Here is a 24,345-nt window from a genome sequence, read left to right as displayed (position 1 = left end):
CCCCAGCAGCGAAACGGCGGGGGCTGGTGCAGGCTGTAAGGCAAAGAGCAAGCACGAGCATGGCCTGTTCCCAGCAAGTGCCAGCAGTTGCTCCCTACACACGAATAACCCAGCCTGGTAACACAGAGCTGCCTTTCCTGCAGTGTCATGGTCTGTCCCGCACCCAGCACACAGTTGTTATTGCTGTGTGTGAGTCTGGTTATGAGATTCCTGTCCAGGGGCTGAGGCTTTAAGTCCTCTGGGCTCTGCTTGCTTTGCACAGCCCTCTCCATGCCACACTGCTGAGCTTTGGGCAGACCTCACTTGCCTGCAGTGCACTTCGACGGCCTCTTCCCTGCCAGGTCACTGCTGGTCAGTTGCTCTTGGCCTCCTTGCTGCTTTGATGGCTCAGACACTGTGACTTGGCTGCCTAGCACTACATTAACCTGCAAAGGGAAGAGGGAGATGCCACAGATCCTAATTTTCTAGACCTCCGACCACTTCTGTGCAAGCCCATGCCTGTGGGTTGGATGAAATGGCTACAGGTGGTGGCAGCTGCTGGGAGGGCACTTGGCAGTGTATCTCTGCTATCTCCTGGCTCCATCCCTCACACCTGCATGGTAACAAAGCCGTGTACTGGCTCTCTGGATTACGATGCCATTTGGCTGGGGAAGGCTGCAGGGATTCTGGAGACCACAGGTCCACCTCGCAATGAGACCGACAAACAGGAAAAGTGATCAGAAAAAGAGTAGAGCAATTCAGTGATGTCAAACACACGGTCCTGCATGTAGGCAGGTACCACTGACTGCAGCTGCAGGATAGGGAACTAATGACGTGGCAGCACTTCCGCAAACCAGAACCTGTGGGACAGAGAGGATCACGAGCCAAACATGTGTCAACAGCTCAGAGCAGTGTGACGGAAAGGAAATCGCAGCCTGACATATGCAAGCAGGTGAGTCACGTGCAGGGCACATGGAACAGTCCTGATCTCAGGGACCTGGTGAGCCCGACAGGCGTCACACCCTTGGCCCGGCATGAGGGTCCCGGTGGGGAAAGTGCCAGCTCAGTGATGAAAATGAGGGGATAATGACACCCCAGCACTGGGGAACAGCTCTGGGGCCTGGGGCTGTTAGGTCCCGGGAGGCTGTGAAGGTGGGAGGAGTAACTGCCCTCGGAGAGCACCCGCAGCTGGAGGCACCGGGGACACGGTGCTGGGGGCTGACGTGGGCAGCGGGCGCTACAGCGGGCCGGCCCCAGCCCGTGGGCAGGGCGGCGGAGGCTCCGGCCCGGCGGGGGTGCCGAGGGGCAGCTCCTGGGGGGGCGACCTCCAGGGCGGGCTGAAGAGCCCGGCCCTCCGCGGGGCGGCTTTGCCCGTGGGCTACGCGGCGGCCCCCCCCCCCCCCCCTCGGCCCCACCCGCCGGGGCCGCCCCCTGCGCTGCGGCGGGCGCGTCTTCGCGGGGGGAGGGCAGGCAGCGGAGCCGTCCCTCCGCGCATCCCCTCCGCGCAACACCCCGCGCACCCCTCCATCCTCCCGCGCACCCCTCCATCCCCCTCTGCGCACCCCTCCATCCCCCCCGCGCACCCCTCCATCCTCCCGCGCACCCCTCCATCTCCCCCCTCTGCGCACCCCTCCATCACCCCCTGCGCACCCCTCCATCCCCCTCTGAGCACCCCTCCATCCCCCTCTGCGCACCCCTCCATCCCCCCCCTGCGCACCCCTCCATCCCCCCCGCGCACCCCTCCATCCCCCCCGCGCACCTCTCCATCCTCCCGCTCACCCCTCCATCCCCCCCCTGCGCACCCCTCCATCCCCCCCTGCGCACCCCTCCATCCCCCCCGCGCACCCCTCCATCCCCCCCGCGCACCTCTCCATCCTCCCGCTCACCCCTCCATCCCCCCCCTGCGCACCCCTCCATCCCCCCCCTGCGCACCCCTCCATTCCCCCCCTGCGCCCCCCTCCGCCCGCCCCAGCACCGTTCCTGCGCGGCTATGGCGGGGCGGCCGCGCTTCCTCTGCGGCGTGGTGGAAGGTAGGTCCCTCGGGGGCCGCGGCTGGGGCCGGTGCCCCGTCCGGGCATTGCAGGGGCTGGCCTGGTCCGCTGAGAGCGATCAGGGGCCGGGAAGGGCCGCCGGGACCCGAGCCGCGCCCGGGATCCCGGGTATTGGGGAGGCAGGGAGCCGGGCCCCTGCACAGCACCCGATCTCTGCCCAGCGGTGTGGGACCAGCAACCCCACTGATGCTCCCCAGCTCTGCCCCAGAGCACTGCTGTACCCCACGGCCATCCCAGCACTGGCGACCCGCCCGCCCCACCCTGCAGTGGGGCATGGGGATCCGCTGCTCTGCCTCCAGCATTCTGCAGTGTTTTTTCCTCTGCCCCGGGTGTGGAGGCAGCATCCTGGTGTGTGCCCCTCCTGCCTCCCTGCCCGCAGTGCAGCTCTGCCTCGGGCAGTACCGAGAGCTGGCCAGGAACGGTCTGGTCTCTCATGGCAGCCCGGTATGTCTCAGCCCTGTCCTTCTTCCCCCCACCCCCAGCTCCTGTTTTGCAGCGTGGCACCTCTGGAGCTGGGCCAGACCCGGCACCCACTGGGCAAAAGCATCTCCACTGCTCTTGGCAGCACAGTATGCTGCTGAAGCCCACTGCTTTGCCTGTGAGGAAGCAAAAGCACCATGCAAATAAACACAAAATAAATAGAAAGTGCATGGATGGGGAAGTTGATAGTGAAAAGAAATGAGTCAGACAAAAATCTCTGGTATAGTAAAGCTGACCTGGGAAAGAGAAGGGCACAGATGCTGCCAGCAGAGCCAGTGCAGGAGGAGCAGGTCCCTAGAAGGAGGAAGGAAAGGCATCCCTCGCCCTGGTAGCACAGGCCCTGACGGGGTACACAGGGTGGTGTGGCAGTGGGCAGGCTGTGGAGCAGGGTACAGCTGTGGCAGGGCCAAGGCAGGCCAGGGGTGATGGGTCCTACGTGGAGCCTCCTGCTCCCTCCGGACATGCTGGACATTGCTAGCAGCAGCCAGAGAACATGGACAGACTGACACCCCTGGGTGACCAGCACCCAGGACAGGAGAGGGGCTGGGGGACAGTTGGGGCCTAGGGGCTTTGCTTCCCAATGAGTTCATCAGGACTTTGCTAATGGTCATGAAGAAAATGCTGGGACATTCCAGATGGTCCAGAGTTTGGCAAGTGATGGTGTTGACTGGTAGTGATCTGGACCATGTGAGAGTTGAGGTACAGGTGTACATCATCACTCATCAGTGCTCATCTGTCTTAAAAAAGCAGAGCACCAACATCACTGCTTTGGAGATGCAGCCACAGGTACAACCAGATCTTGCTGATACAATTTAAGCCACTTTATTGGACAGAATACACTAGGATGGCATTTTCAACAGAGCTGCTGCTGTCAGGGCATGTGTAGGGGATGAGTGTCATACTTGGAAGGCATTGTCAGTTCACAGCAAAATGTGATGCACTTGCAGGCAGGTGCTGTACAGGGACTCATGGAACCTTACTGTGAGCTGAGCAGGAGTTCCTATGGATTGGGAAATGGAAATTCTGTTTATTGTAGAAATATCTTCTTTGGGTGATATGTTTGCTGGGATCCTTGAGTGGACACAAATTTGGCCCTATGCATGGTAGGGGATGGCTAGTAGGTGAATATATATTATTTCAAAGTAGGAGAAATAACTGTGTAGATATTCAAGCAGGTAGAAGATCTACCTGCAAAGAAGATAATGTCTGGTGTGTGCTGTGGCTCAACCTGCTGCACCATTGCCCCAGGTTGGTGTTGAGGGCTGCAGGGTGGGCTGCTGCCAGAAGAAGGGCATTGAGGCACCCTCCCAGGCAGGCTGGCTCCAGTGCACTCAGGAGCTTTAGGGAAAAGTGGGTGCTTTTCTGGGCACTGCTGGCCTCGTGCCACATGCTGTGAGCTGGTCCTTTCTCCCAGACTAACAGAGTCATTGTGATCTGCCCTTGTGCACCTCCCAGTTTAGTGAATGCATTCACCTCCCTGAATATCTGCTTCCATTGGCCTTGTCTGCTAGAAAGTGCATTGACTGATTTAAAAGTTGCCCGTGATGCAGACCCCATCTGAAATTAGGAAGCTGCCTTGATGGCTAATTGCCATCACTGTTCAAGACATATTTCCTGTGAGACTTCACATTGCAGCTGCCAGATCTTGCAGAGACTTGACGTGACTGAAGATTCTTCTCTTGCGACATTTCAGGTCTGTGCTGGAGCACTTACAGGTTCTCCTTAACCTCCTCTTTAAGAAGCTGTCAAATCTGCATCTCCCCAAACCCATTTACCTGCCTATTCTTCCATTGTCCCCAGGTGAACTAGCTTACTTTCCACTGGGTATTCTTTCTCACTTTCTCACTGGCTTTGCAGACAACTCTGCACCTCTCAGGTCTTCCTACATGTAGAAATAGGAAGGGCCTTGCCTTGAAAGGGGTTCTAAATGGGGAATGTGTGCTGCATGTCCACTGGTGCCGCTGCTCACTGTATCCAGTCACAGACCAGTTCCCTGCCATGCAGAGCACAGGGCAGACTGTCAGCTTCTGTGGTGCTGCAGCCTCAAGCTTGTGTCAGACACTGGTGCTCAACAGCCATAAAGCCTGCAAGCAGCAAAAGTGGATATGTTAAGGAACACTTGGGAATTTGCTGACTCCAGATCTGTATTTCCTGCATTCAGTTTTGTTGAAGTGAACCTTCTGGAAGGGCAATGTCCTTGCGGCCAGCCTTGGTGCTCATTGATGAGTGTTTTTGTTAGCAGACAACTGGTAAGGTTGCTCCCTGGTGTGCTTTCTCTCTCTGAATTTTCCCTTTGCAAGCTTATGGGGATGGTGTTTTCCAGTGAGGTACAAAGTGTCTGTGAAATGTCTTGTGGAGTCACAGTCCCAGCACTCATGAGCATCCCTGCAGGTTGGTTATATGTTCCTGATCTGAACAGCTTGCCATGGGACAGGGATGCTGCCTCAAAGTCCTGCCCTGCTGCAATGCAGGTATGTGTTTGCAGGGTGCAGGGGAGAGCTGTGGTGGTGCAATTTTGGCGCAGTCTGGGTAGTGCAGTGGTTAGAGAGCAGTTTTTATAGCTCATACAGGAGTGACGATGCTTTACTTGACACAGCCTGACACTACAGACACTGAGAGATGCAGAGACACACAGAGCTGGTCTCTGTAAAGAAGAAAATCCCCAGGCAGATAACTCTAGGATGGATGTACGATAGCTCTGTGCTACGTTGCACCCCAAAGTCATGCCTGAGTGCCTTATAACCTAGACAGCCCTCAGCCATCTCCTCTAGGCTTGGCTTTTACTGTGAAAATTCCCCTTCCCAGGTTAAGCGCTACCTTGTGCAATTCTTCACAGCTGCCTCTTTCTGGGAAGGATGGAAGCACAGACATTATACCAACTTATTTGAATACCAATGCCCAGCAAGATCATAGCAGGATAATAGACACTTGAAGTACCCGTAGATGAGTAACTGGTGGATCTCTGGTTTTAAGAACAGCCACTTAGGGATAGTACAGAGAGAGACTTTTAAGGCGGTTACTGACAATGGCATTTTGGCTTTTTTTTCCCCATTTTTGCAGGTTTCTATGGGAGACCATGGTCTATGGAACAGAGGAAACTTCTCTTTCAATGGCAAGTACCCTGAATTTTCCTCTCTGAAGGTACTAGCCTGGGGCAAGGTGACAAGGTGGAAGCCAGAGTGCTGTGGAGGCAGGAGTGGTGAGGGAAAACGTGCTGGAGAGAGGCTCCTGGGGCTGGCCTGCCTTTGGGAAGCCGGGTCGATGGCAGTGAAGGGGGCTTATGCTTCTCCCAGGGTTGCTCCTGCAGTGCTCGCTCTGTCCCAGCACTCTGGCATTCCAGATCGGGTCAGAGGAAAGACTCCCCTGCTCTGGGCCCAGGTGTGGCGGCTGCAGGATGGACCGGCAGCCCGAGGACAGATGCCTGCGGGCTGTGCTGCCCTGTGCCGGCAGATGGTGCTGGGACTCTGCCACAGCCCATCTGCAGCCAGATGTGCTTGGCTGGGGAAAGTGGGTCCAGAGGGGGCTGGGTGGGCACTAGCCCCTGCATGCTGGCACCATGCAGCTGGCATGGGTGCCCCGGTGAGTGTGCAGACCCTCGGGGAGCTGCCAGTGGGACAGGGTCAGACCCTGCTGCCCACACCGTGGGAGGAATGATGGCAGCTGGGAAGGGTTTGGAGAGGAGCATGGGGGGCTACACGAGCCTGAAAATGCTGCCTCTGGAGGGAACAGAAAAGCTGCTCTGCCCTGGCAGCAGTGTGATGTGGGTCAGCTAAGGCAGCCCGTGTGCAGGAGGGGTATTGGGGAGTAGGCAGAGGGGCTGGGGTCCATGTCAGAGATAACATGGGGGTGTTCAATGGGCTGAAGCCCACCTTGGGAGCTGCCCTGTCAGGACAAGCATCCATTGCCTCGTCTCTGAACCGTGCAGGCCTGGGCACTGCAACGTGGCACCAGTCCCTGTGGGTGCACTGGCTGCAGGACAGCACGCTGCATGCCCGCAGCCACCAGCCAGCGGCCAGCTCGCCTTGTCTGGGGCCACCATCCCTGCTGCCCTGCGCTCCCAGCAAGGGCTGCAGGCAGGTGCTTCCAGCCTGCTTGGCCTCCTGTCATTGTGGAAACACAAAAAACCTGCATCACTCTACCACTGGCACAAGTGGCCCCTTTATCCACCTGTGCAAGTTTGTCGGTGACACCGAGCTGTGTGGTGCAATGACACGCTGAGGGCCCGGATGGCATCCTGAGGGCCCTGGGCAGGCTGTAGAGGGGGCTCTGGCAAACCTCGTGGAGTTCAACACGGCCAAGGGCAAGGTCCTGCCCGGGGGTCGGGGCAATCCCCAGCACAAACCCAGGCTGGGCCCTCGAGGAGTGGCTGGAGAGCAGCCCCGAGGAGAGAGACTGAGGGGGTTGGTGGGGGGAAAACTGCCTGTGAGGCAGCCCCGTGCGCTGGCAGCCCAGAACCCACCCGTGCCCTGGGCTGCAGCCAGAGCAGGGGGGGCAGCAGGGCCAGGGAGGGGATTCTCCCCCTCTGCTCCGCTCTGGGGAGCCCCCCCTGCAGTGCTGGGGCCAGCTCGGGGGCCCCCAACAGCAGAAGGACCCGGAGCTGCTCGAGCGGGGCCAGAGGAGGCCACGGAGATGCTGGGGGGGCTGGAGCATCTCCCCTGGGGGGCCGGGCTGAGAGAGTTGGGGGGGTTCAGCCTGGAGAAGAGAAGGCTCCGGGGGGACCCTGAGAGTGGCCTCCCAGGGCTTAAAGGGGGGACAGGAGAGGGGGGGAGGGACTCTGGGTCAGGGGGTGGGAATGGGACGAGGAGGGGGATGGTTTTAAACTGCCAGAGGGCAGATTTAGGTGAGCTCTAAGGCAGAAATTGTTCCCTGTGCGGGGGGGGGGGGGAGGCGCTGGCCCAGGGTGCCCAGAGCAGCTGTGGCTGCCCCCTCCCTGGAAGGGTTCAAGGCCAGGTTGGACGGGGCTGGGAGCCCCCTGGGCTGGGGGAAGGGGGCCCTGCCCGGGGCAGGGGGGGGCACTGGGGGGGCTTTGAGGTGACTTCCAACCCAAAGCATTCTATGGTTCTATGATCCTGAGGCTGCAATCCCTGCCTGATGTGGAGGTGGCCCTTGTGTCCTTGTGACAGAAGGATGTGGGCACGATCTGTCACTGGCTGGTTGTGAGAATCACCTTGGGATGGGACTTCATTTGTGCAGGAGAGAAAAAGCCCTCTCCTAGCAGCTGGCACCCATGTACTGGCCATCAGTCCGAGGAGCTACACTGACAGGACCTGTGCTGACAGCATGGGGCCCTGCGGGGCCTCCCGTGGAGCATCTGCCATGGGCAACGTGGTGGTCACAGCCTAGGCAGTGTACTGGTCAGTGTGGGCACTGCCCTGGTGATGACATGGGCAACACTCTGGGGATGGTGTGGAGAGTCTGCTGGTGACAGCAGGGACAGCGTACTGGTGACAGACAGTGTGGGTAGTGCACTGGTGACAGTGTGGGTAGTGCACTGGTGACAGTGTGGGTAGTGGGCCAGAGACGGCAGGGCCGTGTGCTGGTGCCTGTGCTGGTGGTGACACTGGCAGCTTTGCGCTGTGTGGGAAATGCGCCCGTTGTGCTGGGGGAGTGCGCTGGTGACAGTGTGAGCCGTCCCAAGTGCAAGGAAGGACCATAGTGCAGGGACCAGATGCTGATACAGAAAAATGCAGCTTAGAAAATTGGGGGAAAATGTGCAGGAAGTAAAACAACATGTGATGTTTTAAAGTATATTAGAAATAATAAGGTCTAATGACAGCCTTGCCTGGAACTGGGCTAGGGTGTATGTTCACATGTTTGCACATGTAAGCAGTATGTTCATCGGTGTTTTTCTTCTCTGGAAAGAAACAAGATGAGGCACTTGTATCATGGAGTACATGAAGTGCTTCCCAGTCTGTTCATCATGGGAAAATGTAAACCATCATCGACTAAGGAGCATAAATAAAAATAAATTAATATATCAGATGGCTTTCACACAGGAGTGCCAAAAGAGCTGTCTAGGGAGGTGTCTGCCCAGTCCTGATAATTTCCAGTGAGTCTTGGATTGCTGGGGAGATTCTGGAAGGAATTTGTGCTTTTGGAGGCCAGAAAGGACCTTATGACTGTGCAGTCTAATCTCCTGATGATCTCTCTCAGACCTGTTTCCCTTCAGCTCTGACTGCAGTGGAGCATCTGGAGAGCCGGAGACCTTTCCTCTCCCGTCTCGCCCAAATGCGTGTCCCTGTGAGTCAACCCTGGACCCCGTCATGTCCCTGACTGCTGGGTGTGGCTTTTCCCTCTGTCGTGGTTTAGGCCTGGTTGGTAGCCAACCACAATGCAGCAGCTCTCTCTCTCTTCCCCTCCAGCAATGAGAAGGGACAGAGAGCCAGGCTTGGGGTTCAAGATAGGACTGGGATGGGGAAAAACCCCCCTTTATGATCACGAGCAAAAGGCAGACTCGTTAGGGGAAGAAAAAAAAGAACATACATTTATTACAGACACTAACAACACATAACAGAGTAGGACAGAGAGAAGCATTGCCACATCCTGAGAACACCTTCCCCCCACCCCTCCCTTCTTCCCCGGCTCAGCTCTGCTCCCGATATCTCTACCTCCTCCCCCAGTGGCGCAGGCGCAGGGAATGGGGGGTGCAGTCAGTGCTGCTACTTCCTTCATCTTCGGTGAGGGGAGTGTCTGGAACTTGTTCCTCCTGCTCCATCGTGGTCCCCCTCTCACAGGAGACAGTCCTCCACAAACTTTCTCTGATGTGAGTTCCTCCCACGGGCTGTAGCGTTCCCCACACTGCTCCGTCATGGGTCACCACCCTTCTCCAGCTGGAGTCCCTCCCACGGCTGCAGCCCTTCCCGAGCTGCTCTGGCGTGGGACACCCCCGCATGCTGCAATCCTCCCAGCGCTGAACTACAGCAGCGGGGCTACCTTTTCCCATGAGACCCCAGCCTTCTTCGGGCACAGAACCTTGATCAGGCAAGCAGAAGCCACAGGCCATAAATCAATGTCTGCTCCACTGTAGATCTTCATGGGTGGCAGGGGGGGGCCGCCCTGCCATCTCCCCACAGGATACAGGGGGGTGTCTGCTCCGGCACACCTCCCCCCTCCTTTCTTCCTCCGTTCCTCCACTGACCTTGGTGTTCATGCAGCTGCCACAACTTCCTCACCAGTCCGACTGCCCGTCATCACGTCCCTTCTTAAATACATTATCGCAGAGGCGCAGCCGATTTGCTCAATTTCCCAAACAGAAGTGGAGCTGGCATGGAGCTGAGGGAGCTTCGAGAAGCTTCTCACAGAGGGCCGCCCCGATAGCCCCCTCCCCTGCCACCAAAAAACTCCACCACTCACTCAACCCAGGACACCCTCCTCTGGAGCACTGGCAGGCTGAGACTTTCCCCCGGGGAGGGTGAGCAGAATGGGTTCCAAGACTCTTGCTTGCAGGCGTTCTGCATCTGTGTGTGTGGTTCCTTGACATACTCACTCTAGTTTATCGTCATCCTTCCTACACCGTGGTCGCTGCTCTTGGCAGCATCTGCAGCCAGCACAGAGGTCACCAAATCTCTCTAGTCCTGCCTGATACTCTGCTGTGATTAATCTGGGCCTTTCTCTTATGCTGAGTTAACAGTGGCATTGCAGAGGGCACTTATGTTCAACTGATTGTTCGTTATGTTGTTGTTACTTCAGGCACCATATATTCTGTATTCTTTTACCTAAGTAGGACTTTATGCTTGGCTGTATTAAGATGTATACTGCTTGCTGAAGCCCAGCTTAACAGCCATTTCAAATCACTCCGAGTGCTGTATTTGCTCTGCTTATTTGGTCTTTTCACCTGAAAACTACATAGGCCCAGTGCCCTGCCGCAGGTTGACACTTGCCCAGCTCTGCTGCCCACCCTGCCAAAGCTCTGCTTCAGCACTCACTGCTTTTCGTCAATCGGGCTTTTCACCTGCATGGCTTGGCAAAAATCTTGCAGTCCCAAAGAGTTCCTCTGACAGGCCGTCTAATGTCAGTAGATCAACATCAGTGTGACCTGTTAGATAACGGAGTGCCAGCAGTGCTGGACCCCACGTTAACTGGGTGTGACAGAGAAGGGTGCTCTGGAGCTTCTCTGTGAGCCTTGCTAGCAGGGTGTGCACAGCAGCTGTCATAGAACAGAATCATAGAATGGTTTGGGTCCAACTCCCTGCCATTCTTCACCCAGCCTGTATTTGTGCTTGGGATTGCCCCAACCCATGGGCAGGACCTTGTTGAACTTCATGAGGTTTGCATGGGCCCATCTCTCCAACCTATTGAGGTCCCTCTGGGTGGCATCCCTTCCCTTCAGCGTGTCACCACACCACACAGCTCGGTGTCATTGGTGAGCTTGCTGAGGGTGCACTCAATCCCGCTGTCCATGTTGCCAACAAAGATGTTAAACAGAGTCAGTCCCAGCACCAACTGAGGAACGCCACTCATCACTGCTCTTCACTTGGACATCAAGCTGTTGACTGAAACTCTTTGAGTGCGGCCATCCAGCAAATTCCTTATTCAAGTGGTCCATCCATCAAATCCAATGTAGAGACAAGGGTGTTGTGTGGGACAGTGTCCGCTTTGCAGGTAGATGTCCAGGTAGGTGATGTCAGTTGCTCTTCCCTTATCCACCAGTGCTGTAACCCTGTCATAGAAAGTCACCGAATTGGTCAGGCACAATTTGCCCTTAGTGGAGCCATGTTGTCTGTCATCAGTCAACTCCTTATTTTCCATGTGCCCTAGCATAGTTTCCAGGAGGATCTGTTCCATGATCTTGTCAGGCACAGAGATGAGACTGACTGGCCTGTAGTTCCCCAGGTCTTCCTTTTTTCCCTTTTTAAAAATGAGGGTTATGTTTCCCCTTTTCCAGTCCGTGGGAACTTCACCAGACTGCCATAATTTCTCAAATATGATGGATAGTGACTTAGCCCCTTCACTCGCCAGTTCCCTCAGGACCCATGGATGCATCTCATCAGTTCTCATGGACTTGTGCAACTTCAGGTTCCTGAGATGGTCTTGAACCTGATCTTCTCCTACAGTGGGTGGTTCTTCATTCTCCCAGTCCCACCTTTGCCTTCTGTGTCTTGGGCAGTGTGACTGGAGCCCTTGCCGGTGAAGACTGAGGCAAAAAAGTCATTGAGTACCTCAGCCTTCTCCATGTCCCAAGTAACCAGGTCTCCTGTTTCCTTCTGGAGAGGGCCCACATTTTCCCTAGGCTTCCTTTCATCACTGACATACTTACAGAAGCTTTTCTTGTTATCCTTGATGTCCCTGACCAGATTTAATTCTGTCAGGGCTTTAGCTTTCCTAAGCTGATCACTGGCTGCATGGACAGTTTCTCTGTATTCCTCCCAGGCTCCCTGTCCTTGCTTTCACCCTCTGTAGGCTTCCTTTTTGTGTTTGAGTTTGTCCAGGAGCTCCTTGCTCATCCATTCAGGCCTCCTGGATTTTTTGACTGACTTCCTTTGGTCAGACCACAGCAGTTTGTGGTACACACATCACCTCAGCAGTAAACACACTGCCTGCTCTGGGCCCCCTTCCATTGAAACACCACCTAACACAGCCCCAAAAAAAGGTGTTTGTACAGGAACTGGGCAGGTAGTGCAGAGCATGTCTGGACACAGCGTGAGGAAAGGGAGACCAGGGCAGGCAAGGGACAATCCAGTGGTTGTGAGGAGGCGGCAGCCTCCGTATCCAGAGCTGGGCCAGGGCTGTGGCACTGTGTCCTGTGCTGGTGTCTCACTGGAGAGGAGATGGAAGAATGCAAGAGTGCAAAAGAGCCCCAGTGAGACCCAGTAGCTGCAAAAAACATTGTAGAGTGATAACTTTGAAGGTCTTGACCTGTTCAGGTGAACAAGACATGATCTGGGAATGGTGCAGAAGGCATATAGGGACTACCTGGGAGTCAGGCCAGCATGCAGACAGGACATGGCCTTCTCAAGGCGATGATGTGAGGGCTCCCCCAGTGTGTGTGCTTCCCAGAGAGGTACCCCAGGCTGAGTCCGCGAGGCCAGCCAGCACCTGGCTGGCACGCCCTGCTCCTGGACACTGGGCTTGGGGGAGTGGTGAGGTGCCAGCTCTTCAAGGTGTCTTGGCTGATCCTGCTCCACAGAGACCCCTCACATCCAGGGGGGGCAACTAGCTTGTACATACCTGCTTCACCCGGAATCCCTAGTCACAACAGAAAACCTCACCGCCTGTGTATTTGTGCTACAAACAAGTTTGCTTCTTGATTCCACAGTTAGAAGCATGGCTGAAGAGAAAGGGAAGAGAAACCTACCCCCCAGACATGCTTATACAGATGCTAAGTGCTTCCCCAGGTCTCACTGCAAGCCCTGAAAGAGCTGCTGCAAAGCTGCAGGGGTGGTTTGGCCTGATGGAGCCCCACAGCTGGACTCCAGGGCTGGGGCCACCTGCACCCTCGGGGCCCTGGGGAGCAGCAGACTGCTGAGCTGCTCCCTCTACCACTCCAGCCCCATCCTCTGTCTCCTTGGCCATTTCGTTCTCAGTATCCCCCCAAGGACCCCCTTTCCTTCCCCGGAGGCTGCTCTGGCTACTCCCCCCTCCTCCATTCCTTGCTCAGGACATTGAGCTTTTCATCATCACAGCACTTTGTCGAGTGGTTAAAACAGGCTGGTGAGGCTAAACTGGTCCCTCCCACTCACTTTTTCCCCTGCAGCACAGGTGTTAACCCATCTCCCAGGAGGCACTGTCCTGCTGGTCTCTGAGACTTTCCCATCCAGGTGCACTATCTTTCTGGAGGTCCCTAAATGACACAAATCGTTGGACTCAGCACTGGGAGCACTGGGTGAGATTTATGTCTCCGTGTGGCCATCAGAAGTACACAAGGCAGGGCTCCCTGTTCAGGGGAAGAGCTGCGGCTCCACAGTCTGGGAGAGTCTGTGAGAGCAGAGGCTGGAAGCTGCAGGACGTGGTGCAGCTCTGGGGAAGGAGTGGGTGCTGTGAGCCGAGGAGCTCTCGGAGGGGTGGGCTGGCACCTGCCTGGGTGCCTCTTTGCAAAGAGCCCACCTGGAGCCTTGGATGACCCCTTGTCCTTGCTGCGCAGGCTGAACCGCAGCGGGCTGAACTGCTACATGTACGCGCCCAAGGATGAGCTGAAGCACCGGCTGCTCTGGCGAGAGCCCTACACAGAGCATGAGGCAGGTAGCGGCTCTGCTGGGCCCCAGCACGGGTGGGCTGCAGGCACCCCGGGTCCTCGAGGGTGAAGCACGGTCTGCATCTCAGCCAGGGTCAGGCTGGCTGTTACCACTCGTCCTGCCAGGAGTCTGCCCACTGCAGGGAGCCCCTCGGGCCCTGCCTAGTGCAAGGAGACCCCCAGACCCTGCCCGGTACAAGGAGCCTTCCCAGACCCTGCCCATCCCATGGAATTGCCTAGGAGTCCACCCAGAATGGGAACGTGCTGACATGGGTCTCTGGCAATATGCACGAATATGTCAGGGCCCACAGACCCTTGCAGCGGGTCCTCTGTGTCCCAAGGAACTGGAAACTGTTGCCCTTGGGACTCTCCCCTCCAGATTCCCTCTCACGCCTCCTGATGCCCTCAGCTCCTTCTTTTGGGGCCACTGTGGTTCCTTCTCCCTCCATGCCTTGTCTCCTTCCATCTGTTGCCTCCCAGCGCTCACAGCACCCCCTCTGCTTTGTCCCCAGTCCACATACGATCTCTCATCGAAGCTGCCCAAGAGCAGAGTGTGGAGTTTGTTTTTGCCATTTCTGCTGGCCAGGACATGGTGTTTTCAAGTGCTGGGGATCGTCTCCTGCTGCAGCAAAAACTCAGGCAGGTACCGTGGGCCATTCCTTCATCCCACTGCTCCCAGGCGAGGGGCACATGTGCTTGTGTGTGGGCCCCATGCCCACCCCAAAGGCTGGTGTGGGGCTGTAAACCCCTCCTGCTGCTGCACATCAGGGAGCAGCTCTGTGGGGTGCCCAGCGGCAGACATGCTGTCCCTGTCATGGTGACAGAGAGCCAAGGGCTCTGTGGATGCCTGGCTGTTGGCAGGCAGTACTGAGGGCAGGAGAGGGACCAGTCAAGCCCCAGAGCTTGCTGGGCAGCACTGGAGGCTGATGCTGAGCCCCCAGTCCCCAGGGAGGATAAAGAGCCACTGAAATAAAGAGTGCTGAGCCATGCCCGGCCACCTCTCCAGCTGTCCCCAGCCAGCCCTGGTGCAGGGGCCAGCTCCCCGGGCGTGCGGCGAGGCTGCTCCTGAGGGTCCAGCAGCCTCTGCTCGTGCCATGGGGCTCCCGGTGCTGTGGGGCGATGCGGGGGTGCGGCGGAGGTGGCGGGGAGCAGGCAGGGCTGCCCGGCAGTGGCACGGTGGGAGTGAGGTGGGCCGTGGACACGGGGCTGTTGCGTACCCACGGAGCGGCCGGGCTTTGTGCGCGGCATCCGATGGGCAGGCGTGGGGGATGCGGCAGGGGCTGCTCTGCCTGCCATCTGTTCGGGCACCCCCGAGCTCTGCTCTGCTTACCGGCCCCAGGCGGCAGGAGCTTGTCCGGGGCTCCCTGCTTGCTTTTTCTCTGCTGCCCAGGGATGCTAGCAGCTGTGCCCCTGCCTGCAGGTGGCTGCCATGGGATGCCACTCCTTCGCGCTGCTTTTCGATGACATCGACCCCTGCATGTGCCAAGCTGACAGAGACGTCTTCACCTCCCTGGCGCAGGCTCAGGCCTCTGTGGCCAATGAGGTGTACCGGGAGCTTGGGCAACCATCCGTCTTCCTCTTCTGCCCTACAGGTACCACCTGCAGCCATGAGGCCCCAGACACCCCACCCTGGCAGCCCGGTGCTTGGCCAGCCGTGGCACCCCACAGCAGCCCAGGGTGCCCTTTGCACCCAGGACCAGTAACTGCTGAGAGCTGACTGCTCTGACAGCCTCCATGGGTCTCCCTAGCCCCCTCATGCTCCTGCAGGAGCCCTGGAGATCTCAGGACTAGGACAGGATCAGGCTGCAGAAGGGCTGTCGCTTCAGCAGCTGTGCATGCTGTATTCCCTGCACCGTGCACCTCCCCAGCTCCTATCCATCTATCCCAGGCAGCCTTTCCTCTCCCAGAATCTCTGCCCCACAAGGGATGCTTTGTGTTCTCTCCCCAGAATACTGCAGCTCTCTGTGCTCTCCCAGCCCCAGCCAGTCCTGCTACTTGTTGACCATCGGCCAGGAGCTGCTCCCAGAGATCAGTGTCATCTGGACGGGTGAGCGCCTGGCCTGGCTCTGTGGGGTGTGCAGCACTGTGCAGCTTCTCAACAAGAGCCAGCATCTGCAAACCCTGCAACTGCGGGCTCCATCCTGGGAGAGGTGCCAGCGAGTGGCTCGGCTGTGGTACCTTTCAGCATCGGGGTGTGCAGCCCCAAACAGGCAGGGAGTGGGTCAGGCAGTGGGTCTGCTCTCCTGACTAGGGAGGGTGAGGTGGGGCAGCTTGACCCTCATGTCTGTGCTCAGTGCCCAGATATGCATGCACCCCTGTTGTGAGTGTGCACGATGGCCTGTGCTGCCTGTGTGTTCTACCCACATCTGTGCTGTGATGCTCCAGGACCAAAGGTGGTGTCACAGGAGCTCTCGGCCGCACTGCTGGAGGAGGTGGAGGGTGTCCTGCGGCGCCGCCCCATCATCTGGGACAACCTGTATGCCAACGACTATGACTGCAGACGCGTCTTCCTGGGCCCCTACACGGGACGTGCCCCTGGCCTCATGCCCAGGCTCCATGGACTGCTCCTCAACCCCAACTGCGAGCTCCAGGCCAACTTCATCCCCATACACACATTGGGCAGCTGGTTTCAAAGCGAGCTAGGGAGCTGTGCCCACCCTGATCTTGCAGGTACCTGGCCCCAGAGCCCCAGGCATCTCTGTGCTTGGGGCCTCAGCACCGGCAGTGAGCTTGTGCACCCAGGGCAGGGCCTGCCCATTGCAGCCCGTCTTTGCCACAGCCTTGCAAGCTTTCCTGCATGGCAGCCTGGGTGAGGTGTCTCACCTGGTTGGGCACTACCCAACATCTCAGGGCATGGGATCCATCCTGGGGGGCATCTCCTTGGGGAGGAGGGGGTGGGCTGCCTTCCCTCAGTGTGGCGTGGGATAGCTCCATCAAGCAAAGAGCGGGACTGCCTGGACTGATGAGCTCCAGTTCCTTAGGGATGGAGACTGCGACAGCCCTGGGGGACAGCCAAGGCCCACAGGAGAGGAGCTACAGCCCCCAGGAGGCCTTGGAGCTGGCACTGCATGCCTGGGTGGTGGAGATAAACCGGCAGGCCTTGGAGCAAGGTAGGTGGTGAACTCACATGGTGCAGCATCCCTCACCCCTTCCAGAATGCTGGACCAGCTCTGCTGGGTGGGGTGAGGGAGCCCCATGCCCTGCCTGTTTGGAGGGGGTTCTCTTGCTGGTGTGGCAGTGGGGTCTGTGTGAGTTGTGGTGGGCAGGGGTGGGTGTCTGTCGTGCCATGCTGCCCCATGGGTGCTCCTGCCTTGGCTGCATCCCAGAGAGGGTTTCCTCAGCTGGCAGCGTGGGAGCCTGAGCCATAATATGGCTCTGGAAGGGGAGATTCAGCCAGGTGCAAACCTGGTGTTTTGCAGTGTTTGCCTCTGAAAGGTGGCAAACACTCACCAGCCACAGAGGCCCGAACTCCAGATCACGGAGTAATGCAAAGCCCACGGTCCTGGTCCTTGCCAGCTCAGAGATGGAGCTTCCCAGCATGGCCACCCCCAGGGCTGTTGGGCCCCACAGGCAGCAGTTTCCATGTAGGTGCCAAAGGGGCTGCCCCTTTGCTTCTTATTACCAGGAGGAAGGACCCCGGGACACCCCTGTGTCAGCCTCAAGGGAGGAACGAGGATACAGCCCAGCAGAGCAGGAGGACAGAAGGTCATGGCCGACCCCCAGCCCCACGACTCTGTTCCCAGCGGGGCAGACCAGCGTGGCCCTGAGCCCTGCCACATGGCACCAGGGGAGGGAAGGAGGAAGGTGACCTCGCAGCCCAAGAAGGACAATGGGAGCAGGTCCCCTGATGGCAGTCGGCAAAGCCCCACGGGGGACGGGGACCAGCTCACCACGAGGGTCAGAGCAAGCTGCGAGCCTTCCTCTGCTCTGCCCAGCACAGCTGGGAGTGCTCAGTCTGCAGGAACCCCAGGGGCTACCGAGACCCTCCACGGCCCGGGCCCTGCCACATGCTGCAGCAATGGGGCCAACACCAGCCAGAACCTTCCTCTACCCACCAATGATGACAGGACAGGAGGTGGCAGCCCCTGCCAGCCCCCCAGTAGTACCCAGCCTGAAGCCAGCAGAGCTGACGTACCCCAGACACCCCCAGGGCATGGGGCTGGTGCCAGCCCTGGCCCCCCAGCACCGCTCACTAATGGAGCTGGCGCCAGCCCTGGCCCCATGGCACCACTGACCTCAGAGGAGGCTGTGTCCTGCCCCATGGCCCTGCTGACCCTGGAGGAGGCTGGGTCTGGCCCTGTGGTACCACTGACCCCAGAGGAGGCCAGGACCAGCCCCACAGGACCGGTGATCCCAGAGGATGCCAGGACCAGCCCCACAGGACCGGTGATCCCAGAGGAGGCCAGGACCAGCCCCACAGGACCGGTGATCCCAGAGGAGGCCAGGACCAGCCCCACAGGACCAGTGATCCCAGAGGATGCCAGGACCAGCCCCACAGGACCGGTGATCCCAGAGGAGGCCAGGACCAGCCCCACAGCACCAGTGACCCCAGAAGAGGCTGGGTCTGTCCCTATGGCGCTGCTGACACTGGAGGAGGCCAGGTCCAGCCCCATGGCACCACTGACCCCAGAGGAGGCCAGGTCCAGCCCCATGGCACCGCTGACGCTGGGGGAGGTGCAGATGCTGGTGGAGCTCTTCTACCTGCCCTACCATCATGGGCCACTGGCGCAGCATCTCCTGGAGCACTTTCGGTGGCTCTGGGCAAACAGCCTCAGCGTGGGGGTGCCAGCCACGGCACCCGATGGCTGTGGGGTAAGGCTGTTCCAGGTGCTGCTGCGGAACTGTGGCTGTCACGGCTGCGCTGACACCTGGTCTGCCCACAGGGCATGCAGTGGCGTGGCCGAGCCCAAACCTTCCAGCTGCTCTGCGCTCAGACATGCCGCCTGCACAGCCGCTTTGTCAGCAGCGCCGGACGAGCGCTGCTCTATGACCTCCACCCCTACCTCTGGGACATCCGCAACATGCTGCTGGCTGCCAGTGCCTTCGTCCTCTGGCTGGGTACGTGGCCCCTGAGACAGCCCCTGCGGCCCTGTAGCGCATAATCACACCCTGGCCAAATCCAGCCCTGCTGAAGTGCAGGGTCCCCCTGGCACTGCAGCACACCCAGGGCATCTGAAGCTTGTTCTGAGTGATCCACTGTGTCCCCCCCTTAAGGGTGTCTGGGACCCCCTCCCATAGGTCTGGGGTCCCTGTGTCCAGCCGGGGGGTGCCGGGGTCTCTCCTGGGAGTGGACCTCCCTTTGACACCTTCTCCACCACTGACCCACGTCCTGTGCTCACCACCTCGCCTCCTTTGCAGATGGCCATCTCCTCTGTGACCCTGACCCCAAGGGCACCTGGGGAAGCTGCTTTGGCTGTAAGTACCAGTGCTGCCCTGGCTTACCCACCTAGGAAGTGGGGCCTTGGCTGCTGCCCTCCATCACCTCCAGCCCCACAGCAGCAGCCGGCACCCATCATCGGGCTGCCCTTCCCCATGCACTGCCCGCTGAGCAGAGTGGGAATGACCGTGGGAAGGCTGTCACCCCCACGTGCCCTGACACACCGAGGCAGGATGGAGCACGGCTGCTGGGGACAGGGCAGTCATCACAGCAGCTCTTGGCCATCTCTCACAGTCTAGAAGGAATGCCTAATTCTAGGGCATGGTTCCCCAGCCCTTTTAGTTCAAGGGCCCCTTAGTCTTTTTGCTAAAAGGGATCCATGAGCCATTGGGAGCTGTAATGCCCCAGGTGACAGAGATGAGGTTGGATTTTGAATGCCTGTGCATCACTTTGGAAGCCCCTTTTCCTCTGGTTTAGGTTTCCCTGGTTGCTCTGTGGGCCTTGTGACCTCTTACAAACCAAGAACTGTTACCCGATGACAACCTGAGAGGGTTTCCAAGCTCAGTGTGAGACAGGGCCGTGTTCCTTGAACCACTTCCACAGGGAAGCAGCTGCACAGGGGCAAGTTCCCACAGGCACTGCAGAGCTGGGCAGCAAAGCAGCGCACTGTTCTCTGTGCCAGGCTGCAGCTTTCCAACTGTAGCCTTGAGTTGTCTTATGCCTTTCATAGAGGCAAGACCATTCCTTTCCCCATTCCCCTACTCCTGGCCCTGTTGCGGCAGGTGTGCTGCTACCCCAGGGCATGGGGCTGGCTGCCCGAGCCCTGGTGAGGTCCCATGCCTGGGCTGCGCAGCTGTGGGGGCAGATCCTCAGAGCTGTGACCGCTGTGGATTGTGATGTTGATGTGTGATGGAGGCTGATGTACCCCTGGCCCAGCAGGTTTTTGTTCATCTCCCATGTGTTTGTCTCCTGTTGCCTCCAGGGTGCCAGAGCACCACTGCCCCGATCCTGCTGGGGGGGGACGCTGAGCCCTGGACACGCCGTGGGGGCCTCTTTGGAGAGCTGCAGGTGAGAACATGCCCGTATCTGTGGGGGCTAACGGAGCTGTTGGGAAGCACGGATCCCAGCAGCTGCTCGTGGCCCTGCCATTGGGTTGCTGCAAGCTCAGGAAGGCAGACCTGCCCTTGGCCTCTGTGCCTTGGCTGCGGCTCCTGGAGTTTAGGGTGCCTCAGAAGGACCCTCCTCCTGCTGCCTCCAGGACAAGGTTTGGAGCCAGGACAACCATCTACCTGATGCCCTGTATCTCTTCCAGGCGCTGCTGCCCGTGGGGAACAGCTGTGACCTTTTCTACCACCCGCCTCCACTCTTCCCGTCCAGCCAACTGTACCTCCTGCGGCCGCTGCTGCCCCTGGACAAGGTGGGAGCCCTGACCCAAAGGGGTGGCCCTCTCCACTCGGGCCAGAGGTCACCTTTGCATAGCCTGTGCTGTACGTGTGCTAACGAGCTACATGCTCATCTGCGGCTGACCCCAAGACTGAGCTTGCGGTGTAGAGTGATGCAGGTGGGAAGGGACCTCTGGGGACCAGCCCCCACTCAGAGCAAGCCAGCCTGGGGTAGGTCACCCAAGGCTGTGTCTGGCAGCATGTCACCCCCCTGGGCTGAAAAGCGAGTGTTGTGGCCAGTGGCCTTGGCAGGGACCATCACCTGCCTCCCTGTGACGAGCACCCAGGCAGAGCCCCTCCTGGCAGCCAGCAGCAGGAGAGGGAGACCCAGCTCAGAACTGAGCAGCAGGCACAGCCACAGATAAACTGGCACAGACTTGGAGTCGCCAGGTTGCAAGGTCAATCTCTAGAGCACCCCCAGCACTGATATCCAGCAGTGACCGTGAGCAGGTGCCAGGAAAGATCCAGAACAGGATAAGCCTGGTGACCTGCAGCCTTCATCAGTCTGCAGCTCTGGGCTCTGCTTGAACCTGTTGAGGTTCATCTCCAAATCAGTCCCTTCTTCAAACACTCAGCCAGTTTACAGGATGATTCCCCACTGGAGAGGCAGCAGCCTCTGGCAGCTGTGACCTGTTTGCTGCCAGCCCCCCAGCTCTAGCATCCCAGCAGTTTGATGGGATGGGGAGGGAAAGGGAGGATTTGGAGGTGGGTGGACACAAGTTACGCTCGTGCCAAGTCCAGCAGAGCCCACGTACCACAGTCTGCAGGGAACACCCTGCTCCCTCATTCTGCTGCCTCTCCTAGCTAAAGGAAGTGCTAACACTACAAATCCAGCCATCATGGACACAACTGCTCATCCCTGCTAAATACAGTACCCAGAAACGTACAGCTGCAGTGCTTGTAAATAACAGAGGAGGAGTTGCAAGCATGAGAGGAGATTATAATACCAGACTGCAGCTGCCAACAAATTCACATTTCAAGAGCTTGTCTTCAATTGCCTGTTGTCAGATTTCATCTGATCTGGCTAAACTTTAACAAGTTGAATGTCTGTGTCCAGTGAAACTTCGATAGAAAAATCCAGCTCAGCACTTCAGCCCGTTCTGGAAATGTCACTGAGAAGTGCACTGTCTTGCCCTGTCAATCAGCTTTCCCTTAAGAAGCAATGCTTTTATTGGGATGTTCTTTTCACTGATTCTGTGTGGAGCAGCAAACTCAAATCTAACCAAGATGGGCAATTTTGTGATGTCCCACTTTGCACATGCTCTGTGGAGGCTTGAGTTTCATTATCGGTCTCACTGCTGTTCTGCTGCTCTGAGCATGCTCCGTCCTGGGGCGAGCGGCATTTCTTCAGCAGCTGCTGCTCTGGGATGCCTGACTGGAATGGCAATTTCTCATTTTGAAGTGTTGCTGTGCTGTGGTAACGAGCCTCAGAGGCCAGTGGAAGGTGGTTCACGGTGCATCACTTGGCAGACACCAGCATCCTTGGATGACTGAAGCACATACCTTCCTACCTGCCCCTGGCCGGGCCGTGCTGGAGGCCACAGCCCCGGCCGGGGTCCCTGGGGCTGCTGCTGGCATGCCGTGCGCTGGGGCTGGGGCTGGGGCTGTGGTGGGGCGGCAGGCAGCCGAGGGGCAGCAGTGGGATTAGGCAGGGCAGGCAAAGCCAGGGCTGAGGTGGATCTGGGTCTTCCAGGGAGAGCTTTATCGAATGTGCCGGGAGAGTTTGGACTGTGACCCCAAAGTCGCAGAGATCCTCGCAGCCCACCCTGATCTCCTTGGGGACAGGTGAGACGTGCCCCCTTTGGGCTCCCCCCTTGCCAGGCACATGCCGAGCCTGCCTGTGTGCTGGGTGATGAGGGGTCGTGGCATGAGGCTGTGGTGTTCCTGCGGGGACCAGCTCCGCCTGCACCACGGGTGGTGGTGGCCTCACCCTGTGTGAGGGGACAGGGAGGGCAGTCCCGGTGCTAATGTCCAGCTGGGTCATGGTAGCCACCATGGGGACGGACCGACTGCCCAGCCTGGCTGCGGGGGGGACTGCAGTGGCTCCCCTTGGCTGAACACTTCTGCTGGGGTGGGTCTTAAAGGGATGGTCCAGTGGGCACTGGGGTGCTGTCCTGCTGGGGCAGGAAGGAGGAGACTGGCTGGTCTGAGCTTTCCCTGGGGCAGGCTGGGCTCCAAGTGTCAGCTCAGCCTTGTTCCTGCTCTGGCTGGCAGGCTGCTGGGCAGCTTCCTGAGCCTGAGCCCCGAGTACACGTTTGTGCTGGAGGATGAGGGTGGTCTGTGCGGCTACGCAGCTGGAGCGCTCTGCGCTGAAGGCTTCCTGCAACAGCGAAACAGCAGCTGGCTGCCAGCCGTACGGCACAAGTACCCCCGAGACCTGGGTGCAGGTGCCCCAGCTCTGGGACAGGTGAGGGGGCACCTGGAGCAGAGGGGGAGCAGGTATGGGGGGGACGGAGGGGGTTCCCTCACTTGTGTTTGTCTCCTGCAGGATGCCCTGGAGGAAGCACTGCTCTTCTTCCACGCAGAGCCGCCGGCTGTGCCCCTGCCTGTGCTGCAGCACTTCCCCTCCCTGGTGCAGCTGGGCACGGTCCCCCGCGTGCTGGATGTGGGGGCCAGCCGCAGCCTGGCTATCTGCCTGCTGAGTGCACTCAGGGCCAACGGTGAGCACGACCTCCCTGTGCTGGGGGGGACTGAGGCCCCCTTGATCTGGCACAGCTCTGTCCCAACTGCCCACCCCAGAGCTGGGAGCCGGCCCCACCTGCACCCCACCTCTCAGCACAGGGCTGGAGTACCCCTCAGTGGGGCTCCCCATCTCCTCTCTGATGCAGTCTGGCCCCAGCTCCCAGACACTGTGCCCTCCCCTGGCACCAGGGAACACATGAACCTGTGCCTCTGGGAATCATGCAGGCACCCGGTGCCAAAGGACAGTGGAGAGGCTGACACCCTTGTGGAGGGGGTCTCAGCCCCACTGCTGGGTTCCTGGTGCCAGGGGCCTGACTTCTCCCATTCCTTGCAGGGTCACGGGGAGTGTTTTGCCAGGTCGGTGCTGCTGACCAGCAGCAGCTGAACTTCTACAGCAAGCTGGGCTTTGTCGCCCTGCCAGTGGCCTGGGGCAGCTCTCCTGGCGCTCAACTCCTGGGACGTCTCCTCTGAGCACGCTGTGTTGGGTGTGGGCACGGGGAGGCAGTGCCACAGGACAGGCTAACCCCCCCATCCCGCCCAGCATCGGCCTGAGGGAGCAGGAGCAGAGGGACACCTTGAGCAGGGAAGGTACAGGTGATGGGAGACCTGGAGGTGAGCAGGCTGTCACTGGGATGTGTGCAGGGGACTAGGCTGTGAGAGTCCTTGGGCGACAGAGAGGTATTTCTGCCATATCAGGAGATTTGGGCATCAGGGCCCCTCCACTCCTTCCCCAACTGTTCCTGCTTGCTGAGTACCCTCCACCTTTGCTGGGGAGCCAGCAACATCCCCCGGCTGTCTGCAGATCACCAGGCCTGGCGGGAGCCACCTGGGCAGTATTTAGAGCGGTGATCTCGGAGCATGGCACAGTGCATTAGGGTTAAGGAAGTGTCCCTGTCCTACAGGGCTGTCCAGCTCTCTCCATCCTGTGTGGCCCTGGGCTGGGCAGCTGGTGCCAGGACTGGCTCTTGGCACCAAGGACCTGCTTGACTGTATAGACCGATCCGGTATGGGACACAGTGGGGCAGCCTCCACCTCTGCTGCCCAGGGGCTGAGAGAAGTGCTGTCCTTGGCAATAAAGCATTTGCTGGGCTCTCACCATGGCTCATGTCTTGGAGGAAAGTGTTGGGGTACCAACATGTCCCTCTCACACCCTCATGCCAACTT

The 24,345-nt window shown here is 58.8% G+C and overlaps 1 protein-coding gene across 12 annotated transcripts; it reads left to right on the top strand.

Annotated features, from left to right (window-relative positions):
- The first annotated feature begins 843 nt into the window (after positions 1 to 843).
- On the top strand, positions 844 to 24,276 carry LOC116962506 (protein O-GlcNAcase-like). Of its 12 annotated transcripts, none has more exons than XM_042807821.1 (17): positions 1,871 to 2,009; positions 5,571 to 5,622; positions 13,591 to 13,688; positions 14,193 to 14,323; positions 15,101 to 15,272; positions 15,629 to 15,727; positions 16,066 to 16,350; positions 16,662 to 16,790; positions 17,306 to 18,003; positions 18,121 to 18,492; positions 18,564 to 18,738; positions 19,039 to 19,095; positions 20,040 to 20,125; positions 20,370 to 20,474; positions 22,193 to 22,284; positions 22,714 to 22,906; positions 22,988 to 24,276. In XM_042807821.1, exons 1-17 carry the CDS (start codon positions 1,970 to 1,972, stop codon positions 23,564 to 23,566), a joined length of 3,363 nt encoding a protein of 1,120 aa, XP_042663755.1. In that variant the 5' UTR covers positions 1,871 to 1,969; the 3' UTR covers positions 23,567 to 24,276. The 12 variants fall into 12 exon arrangements, with proteins under 12 accessions (XP_032852391.2, XP_042663755.1, XP_032852419.2 ...); XM_032996528.2 differs by having other exon boundaries at positions 17,306 to 18,492; positions 22,988 to 23,159; positions 23,516 to 24,276; XM_032996500.2 differs by lacking the exon at positions 1,871 to 2,009 and adding an exon at positions 844 to 931 and having other exon boundaries at positions 17,306 to 18,492.
- The last annotated feature ends 69 nt before the right edge of the window (positions 24,277 to 24,345 follow it).

This window comes from Tyto alba, unplaced genomic scaffold, assembly GCF_018691265.1.
Source record: "Tyto alba isolate M040663 unplaced genomic scaffold, T.alba_DEE_v4.0 Super-Scaffold_6, whole genome shotgun sequence".
NCBI classification, from domain to species: Eukaryota; Metazoa; Chordata; class Aves; order Strigiformes; family Tytonidae; genus Tyto; species Tyto alba.
The sequence above is the reverse complement of the archived record's forward strand: the minus strand, read 5'-3'. Positions and strand labels throughout refer to the sequence as shown.

Excerpts from the sequence above, each read along its gene's own strand:
- LOC116962506 (XM_032996492.2), top strand. The coding sequence starts at position 1,970 with ATGGCGGGGCGGCCGCGCTTCCTCTGCGGCGTGGTGGAAG. Across the intron at positions 5,623-13,590 it reads AGGAAACTTCTCTTTCAATG|GCTGAACCGCAGCGGGCTGA; the intron begins GCAAGTACCCTG and ends CTTGCTGCGCAG. Across the intron at positions 22,907-22,987 it reads GTGCCCCAGCTCTGGGACAG|GATGCCCTGGAGGAAGCACT; the intron begins GTGAGGGGGCAC and ends TGTCTCCTGCAG.